The sequence below is a fragment of the Cynara cardunculus genome (genome assembly GCF_001531365.2).
Source record: "Cynara cardunculus var. scolymus isolate 2C chromosome LG 6, CcrdV1, whole genome shotgun sequence".
Taxonomy (NCBI): domain Eukaryota; kingdom Viridiplantae; phylum Streptophyta; class Magnoliopsida; order Asterales; family Asteraceae; genus Cynara; species Cynara cardunculus.
Genome location: NC_037533.1, coordinates 19,764,908 through 19,773,157, shown reverse-complemented (window position 1 = coordinate 19,773,157; position 8,250 = coordinate 19,764,908). Strand labels below are relative to the sequence as shown.

At 32.4% G+C, this 8,250-nt stretch overlaps 1 protein-coding gene across 2 annotated transcripts; it reads left to right on the top strand.

The window, feature by feature from the left end:
* Positions 1-1,077: 1,077 nt before the first annotated feature.
* On the top strand, positions 1,078-4,535 carry LOC112514799 (calmodulin-binding protein 60 D-like). Of its 2 annotated transcripts, XM_025121408.1 has the most exons (6): positions 1,078-1,182; positions 1,359-1,412; positions 2,052-2,562; positions 3,325-3,479; positions 4,095-4,166; positions 4,256-4,535. In XM_025121408.1, exons 2-6 carry the CDS (start codon positions 1,389-1,391, stop codon positions 4,481-4,483), a joined length of 990 nt encoding a protein of 329 aa, XP_024977176.1. In that variant the 5' UTR covers positions 1,078-1,182; positions 1,359-1,388; the 3' UTR covers positions 4,484-4,535. The 2 variants fall into 2 exon arrangements, with proteins under 2 accessions (XP_024977176.1, XP_024977175.1); XM_025121407.1 differs by having other exon boundaries at positions 1,084-1,412.
* Positions 4,536-8,250: the final 3,715 nt, after the last annotated feature.

The window sequence follows — 8,250 nt, the reverse complement described above, 5'->3', positions numbered from 1 at the left end:
TCTTGTGGAATCATATTTCATACGAAAAAAAAAAATCTACTTCCATCAAATAAGTTGAGCATGTGCACGGTGAGGGTCTGCTTGAGCCTTTATAGATCTGTCCAAGCTCTTAATTAACAAACTAGTCATTATCAGATGTTACATCGTCTTGTTATATATACTTAAATATTTCACCTCCGATATTTCCATAATTAATTTGTGTATCTTATCCTTGTTCTTTCGTCGAACATGATATCAAATTAAACGATCTCCGTACCGTTACCAAATTACCAACGAATTTCACTTGGGTTTTCTCGTTCCAAAGAAGACCACATAAAATCAATCCTTTTATGACAAGACGAAGCAAAGAAATATTAGTTTTTGATGAGTTTTTTGTTTTATTAACTAAGAAGTAATACTAAAAAACAAACACCCGATTAGTCTGAGCTTCGGTTCCAAAGGTCAAAAGTATCTCGAGATCCCAAGTTTGAATCCAAGGAATATTAAAAATCCTCTTGTGGTCATAAAGATTCAAATGCGGTGATTTTGAGCCATCAACGAAGTAGATGGTCGTCTTGAGATTAGTCGACTTGCATAATGGGTTGGATATTCAGATTAATAAAAAGAACACGAGGGGAATTCAGTTATTCAAAGGGAATCTGCGAGAAATTAAAAAAAGAATGGCTAAAAATAAAGACGTAAGTAAAAAGGTACGTACAAACAATTAATTAATTATATATATTGAGTAATTTTTAAATTATATACCTGGCTAAGCGCTTACAATGTCACATTATTTCATCGGATAAATATGGTAAAAGACCAAGAATCTTACCTGGTAGGAGCGAGACAAGAACCAAGAGTCTTACCCAGTAAGTGAACGCAACGACTCTTACCACGGTAAGCGCTTACCGGATAAATTGTTGCATACAATGTTGTTTTGGTGGACTAAAATCTTACCCGATAATTAAATAATAGTGTTAAATTTTACCGTAGTAAACGGCCCCAAAATTTTAATAAAATTAATAATTAAATATCAAAAATGATTTATTTTATTTATAAAAATGATGTATAAAGAAACCCACTTTTAACTCAGTTCATGGCTCACGAACCGGCTTCTTGCTCGTTGCCAACAAGTTTCACAGGAGATGCCATGGCGTTTGAAGTGGGGTTCTTCAAGATTTCTCGACGAAATTACCCTTTCAGGCCATTCACCAATTCCTTCCTATTTAACCATCAAAAGCCCCATAATTTTAACTGGCATCTTCTTCTTCTTCATGATCTTGAAACCCTAATAATCAACCTGCAAGTTTCTTACAACCAGAATCCTTTGATCTCGATCCTTGTGTTGTTTTGCTGATCTTTATTCGGGTTTTTTGCAGGTGGGAAAGCAAGATTTCATAGGAGATCGAATGGCTCAGAATCTTCAATCTTCTGTGAGTTTATGTTCTTCTTTGATCTTATTTCCACCATTAATGATGTAGAGTACGATAACGGAACTGAAGATTAATCCCGTCGATTCTGTCAATAACGGAAATTATAATCTCTTCGAAAGCTCATTGATTCGACAAACACCGAGCGTCAAATTCACAGTGAATTCGGAATCTAAATGGAAATGGAAATATTTCGCATTCAATTAGTTACCATCAAGATTTTAGCTTTCTAACACTTTAACACGAAAGGGTCCCGAAAACATGTTTAAACGACATTTTTAGGCCTCAAAACTCCCGTAAGCCCTCCTTTTAAGCTTCGAATCGACGTATCGTGTAACGGAAATCCGAAGCAAAAGTTATGCGTTTTTAGGCGCTGACACCCCTTGTTGGCCGGATCATGGGCTTACAGGAACACTAAGGTCCTATCGTCCGCATCCCGAAACCTGAAAATGTGTAAGAATATGGCAAAAAGAACTCTTCGCCGGTGCCTGTTTGTTACTCCGGTGAGACCCAACTCGCCGGAGTACTTCCGATGAGTTATATATTATTGATTTTGACTGATCAGAATCATAAACTCCAGCCCATTAGTTATAACCACAATCGGATTATGTAATAGATCTGGGGTTTTTGTTATTGGATTAGGTCAACGAGGCATCCATGGATTTGGAACCAGGAAGCTTAAAGCTGATGTTTTCAACCGGAGTTGCATCTCCGGTGTTCACCGGAAAAAAGATCCGAGGAGAAGCAGGTGGTGGTGGTGATGAATACGAGTCCATCAAAGTCGTCTTGGTAGAAAGTCAAACAAATCAACCATTCATCTCTAGGTTTCCGGCGTCAATAAGGGTGAGGATCGTACTTCTTCCGGAAGAGTTCGGTGGCAGCACCACCGTAGACGGCGGCGGCGTATGGACAACTTCAGAATTCAAAAACAGTGTGATCACCAACTGGGAAAACAAGAAAAAGATTCTTCGTGGTGACCCTTTTGTCGATCTGAAAAACGGGAGTGGATCTGTTGGTGAAATTCGGATTAAACACGATAAAAAGCATCTTAGCAAGTGCAGATTCCGATTAGGAGCCATGGTTGTCGGTTGTGCTTATGAGATCAAAGAAGCCATTACTGAGCACTTCGAAGTCCAGGATCGCCGCAATGATTGTAAGTAATCTATCCAATTTAATATAAACCGATTGATTCAATTATAACGGAAAGCTGATAATGATGGATTAATTTAATCCAAGATTTTAATATCCAATTTGGATAATTCAATTATTGGATGACAGTTCAAAATCCAATAAAAATGAACTGATTTAAGCCAATTACCCATCTAATTGGTTTAAATGATGGATTAATTTGGTTGAAAATTGTATTAAAATACTGTATAGATCCAATGGATATCCAATAATAATATCCAGTGGATGTAACCGGTTTGATTCAATCATCTATTTGGATTGGATCAGATCAGATGACAAAATCCAATATCTAATAGATGATTGGATCAGACCGGATCCACTTAGGGGTCGTTTATCAAATGCTTACTTGGTTACCAAATCACATTACCTTATTGGATGAATATGGCAAAGACCAAGAATCATACCCGGTAAAAGCGAAGGGAAGGACCGAGAGTCTTATCCAGTAAGTGATCACGACAACTTTAGCGATTTTAGTACCCAACCAGGTTCACCTTTTAGCCATTTTAGTAACCGATTCTCATTTTAGCTAGACTATATGCAGACGCCATACACATTTACATAAATGTCGATAATAACCCAAATTTACGTAAAGATTTTTTTTCTAATATGAAAATCAAGTTTACAGCGTAAGACATTTGCATAAACTCTGACCAAAATGGGAATTCAATTAAAAGAGTGGCTCAAAAATGAATTTGAATTGATATATGTTATATTCTTTTGTATGTAGTAAGCAGTAAACGTCGACCGGTCTCATTAAATGATAACGTGTCGCGATTGAAGAACGTCGGGAGAAAAGGTGTGCTTCGTCTGGAGAGTAAAAATATCATGACAGTTAAAGATTTTCTTGAGAATCTTTCTTCAAACCCTTTAGCTCTCCAAGAGGTGATGATTCTGTTACGGTTTTATTTATATTACGTTATAAAACATTTGACAAAAACTCTTAAAAACCATTTTTTATGCATTAAGTATTGTTTATTGATGCATGTTACTTTAAATTCAAGATTACAAGTAAATTGTCAGTAAATACAACTTATTAAAGCTCCATGTTTGAATTCATGTAACTAATTGCAGATAAACATAATTAAACAAAGGATAAACATATTATTTTAAATATAAAAAATCTAAAATATAATTATAATAGTCATTGATTTTTATAAAAAAAATTATATTATCAAACCAAAAATAAAAAAAATGAATTAAAGAAATACACAAAAAAATAGAGATATTTTAAATGGTTAGTTTGATACTAATATCAATATTTTTTTCAAATTTTTATGATATCTTTATATTTATATTTTATTCATAAATAAAAACAAGACACTTTCTCAAAAAAAAAAAACACATAAAATCGTATTATAACATCGACTGAGACAAAAAAAAAGGAAACATTAAAATCGAGATACATCTCACTGCATTGTGCAAGTACCCTTCTAGTTATCTTAAAAAGAAGGAATCCATTAATATTTAATAGAAAGTTATGATTTTGATATATCATAGATATATGGTAGCAGCGGAAAAAAGTGGGATGACACTGTTCGTCATGCAAAAACCTCCATCATTAATAAAAAGGTATGTTGTATGTTTCTTGTATCGACCATAATGATTGCAGCGACTTCAGCATTTGGGTCGCTGATATTATTTTGGGCAAGTTTTTGCAGTGTAATGTATGTGGCTCAGTCGGATCAACCTCCCGACACGAGGACAACCCGTCATTTGCTGATCATGTTGATTTCACCAGACTCGATGCTGAATTATACATGCCAAGTCCATCATCCTCATCAAATGATACAATTACAACACTTGATCCAATTCCTGATATTGATGATACTGAAAATTTCTTTCAGTATTTTATGTCAAAGATATTTATGGAAGAGTTACTGAAATGAACCTTTTTCTATATGAATTTTCTTTCACATACGTCAACAGCAAAAATGCTCTTTTTTTTTGTATTTTTTATATTTTGATGTAAGTTAAAAGGGTTCCAATAACGACATCAAGTATATACAGAGGAACAGTGGGTCGGTTGGGGGGCATCGGTGTGACCCTTGTGGGCTAACATGGTCAATTGAACAGTGTACCAGAATAAAAAGGTATGTGAACAAGTTTTTGAAGTCGGACTTGCTTTAAAATGGAAGTTGTCATGTGCGTACGTATTTACATTAAAATTTAAGTCAATTCATGTAATTAAAATGTAAGACAAATGTCTTGACGTTGACGTTGACATTTGTGAAGATGATATTTATAAATAGATGTGTATTTAACACACCCTATAATATATCGAAATATGTACACGTAAAATAAGTTATATGACAAAAATACCCCTGCTATACAAATGACAGTGTATTAAAATAGGAATAATTTTATGTTGGTGCTTACTTGCAAAAACTTTTTTTAAAATATATAATATTTATATACGGCAAATGCAATAAATAAACTTATATACCCTCTTCACCTTTGGTGAGGTTAGAATCTGACCTCTTAAAAGGCCAATGATTATAATACCGTTAGGTCAAAGACCCTTTGGTTAATTCCAAAAAACTTGTGGTCACCAATCCTTTACATTATGGTTTTAAAAACTTATTTTTAAATACTAAGGTATTGAAATTTCGTTTTCACAATTAAAAAAAAATAAAGTTTATGAAAATATTTAAATATTTATATAAAATGGTTAAAATTCAAGATTATATTTTTACTATAGTTAATCACATGTGATATTATAGTCAGTCGCATCTAATATATATGTGATCACTACAACAAAATTAAGTTTATAGAACATTCTCAATCTCTAAACGTCTCAATAAACCGCTTTATAAAACTTAATTTATAGGACCAAAATATAGAACGTAAAGACGTAATAAGTTTATATAGTGTTTTTGGATGTCTTAACAAGTTTTTTAGAACATTTTTAATAAAAAGCGCCGCATCAACAAATTTTATAGGACATTTTTTAGAAAGTGTCCTATAAACTCAATTTTTTATAGAACACTTATTTTTATAGGACAAATTTTCAAATAGTGTTCTAAAAACTTATTATGACGTCAAAAAACGTTATATAAACTTATTACAACATTTACATAGAATACTTTATTTTTTTGGTCTTATAAACCAAGTCCTATAAAGAGGTCTATTATGACGCTTAAAAATTGGGAGCGTCCTATAAACCCAATTTTGTTGTAGTGGATGTTAAATTTGAGACACATGTGACCTTTCGAGTGACATTGCTAGGTCGTAGGCCAAGTCATCCGCACATCACACGTTCCCTCACGTGTACTAATACACGTGACAAGTGCGTTCTCGTACTTTATTAAAATGAAGGTATTATGGTTTAAGGGTTAGGTTCCGATGAAACCACATGTGATTTTATACATTAACAACTCTTTTCTTGTTTTCTTAAATAGTTAACGTTCTCGTTTAAACTTTCCTCTATATGGCCCACACCACATATAGGGCATGCTTAATGAAGTCATGGACCGTCTAATAAATTCGACGATCCGTTTATTTATATATTTTTTTACCTTTCGAAAAACCATCGAATTAAAATAATAAAAAATTTAATGTCGTTATCTTTATTAGGGGTGTTCATGGTGTAGTTTTCAAATTAAACTGCACTGAATACACATCAAACAGCAAAAAAACCGTACCGTAAAATGCAGTGTGGTTTGTACGTAACGCATTTTATCTCTACAGTCCAATGTTGTAAATCAACTATAACGTTACTGTAGTCCAAAAAAAATATGAAGTTTCAGCATGTCCGATTTCCAAATACAGATTACATAAATTAGAAATAGTCTAAGAAGTAAAAAAGTTAAATTCAAACTGAATCGTTGAGACGTGAAAGTAACTTAAGGTAGAAGACAGAAGTCGCAGATCAACACAAAATTGAAAAAAAAAAATAGTGAAATCGTGTCGTGAATGTTGATTAAAACTTAGAAGAACCTAATGGATTATTGGGCTATAATTTATTAATATTGTTAATCAAAATCCAAAAAGCTTTGGATTTGTTAATAAAACCATAGAGAAAATAGTCTAAAAATATTACATAAATTTAGCAATTATTCTACATATGTTATAGATAAATATATATATATATATAAAATATACGGTGCAGTTTGAACCACGATTTGATAACTCAAAACCGCAAACCGCACCGCATACTGCAGTTTGGTAAAAATTACTGATTACTACGAGGCAATGGGATCTAGCATAGAGATGAACAAGACCAAGTCTTCCAAGTTCCCTTTTTAGTGAGCAAAAAAAACAAGCTCACGTCGGGCTTTAGGTCGAAAAATGGTTTGATTACACTTTTTCAGGCCAAAAATTTTCAGTGTTTTTTAGGTCAGGTTTTTTCTGGTTGGATCTAGGCCTAGGCCTGCCCTCAAAATTTTGGTCTGATCAGGGTTTAAGAGGACCGAACTTGGGGGGTTCACTAGGTCAGAGCTTTTCGTAGCCAAGCTCGGGTTAGACCTACGCTTTTTGAGCTCGGTTAGCATAACGACCGTCGTTATCGTTGCTTAAATATAAAAGGTAAAGAAAACGAAAGGACAAAAATATGTAGACGACAAAAACGAAAACGCATGAGAAGTTGCAGTACAAAAAGAACATTTATTGACTTTTGGGTACCATTTCCGATTGCTATTTTTATAATGACAAGATAAACTAATTAAACTCAATTTTAAAATTAATTAATTAATTAATTAACCAATAAATTTAATTTAAAGTTCATTTTTTGTCTCTGGGTGTTTTGTAATTTTTTACGGAGATCGTCTTTGAATTTTAGAAATTTGGATTTGATTTCTTACGTTTGTCGATTTTCAACGATCTTCTATCGTTAACTATTTACGTAAAGTCTAGTTAAATAGGGATATTTTGGTCGTTTTACTATTTTCTTAATTTTGTATTAAAATTAAGAAAAAATAAATTACTTTTAAGAAAATTGACTCAAATGATCATTTCTCACGTCTAAATTGGTCCCTCTCCCAACGCACATCTCGCCTTCCATCTCTGTCCCAAACACCACATATATATCCCATCTGTTTTCTTGGGTTTCCCCCATCCCACCACCCCTTCTCTCTCGAAAAAATTAATTCCGAAAATCAACGATTCCAATACTTCGTCCATTTACGAACCAGTCGATTATTACAGTGGATTTTGTGAAGATTTTTAATCTGTTGAATTAAGATAAACTTATATTAAAAAAAAGTACAATGAAGACAATTAAATTAATCATTTGTGGTAGGACAATAAAGAAGAATAGCTTTTCTAGTTTTTTGTTTCTATAATTATTGGAGTATTAAAAAACCAAGATTCTAAATCTCGTTGCACTCGCACAATGCAACGAAATATATCGTGATTTTAATATTTTATTTTTTATCTCAGTCGATATTATAATATGGTTTTATATGTTTTTGAGAAAACGATGATGTTTTTATTTTTAAATAAAATATATGTTTGAAGATATCATAACATTTTGACAAAAATATATCGATATTAGTATCAAATTAAATATTTGAAATTCATAATTTTTTGTGTAATTTTTTAATTCAATTTTTTTATAATTTAATTTATGTACAATAACGAAATAATTTATATTTGGTTCAATAATATAATTTTTTTATAAAGATAATAATTATTTATTTTGTTGGAACTCGATAAT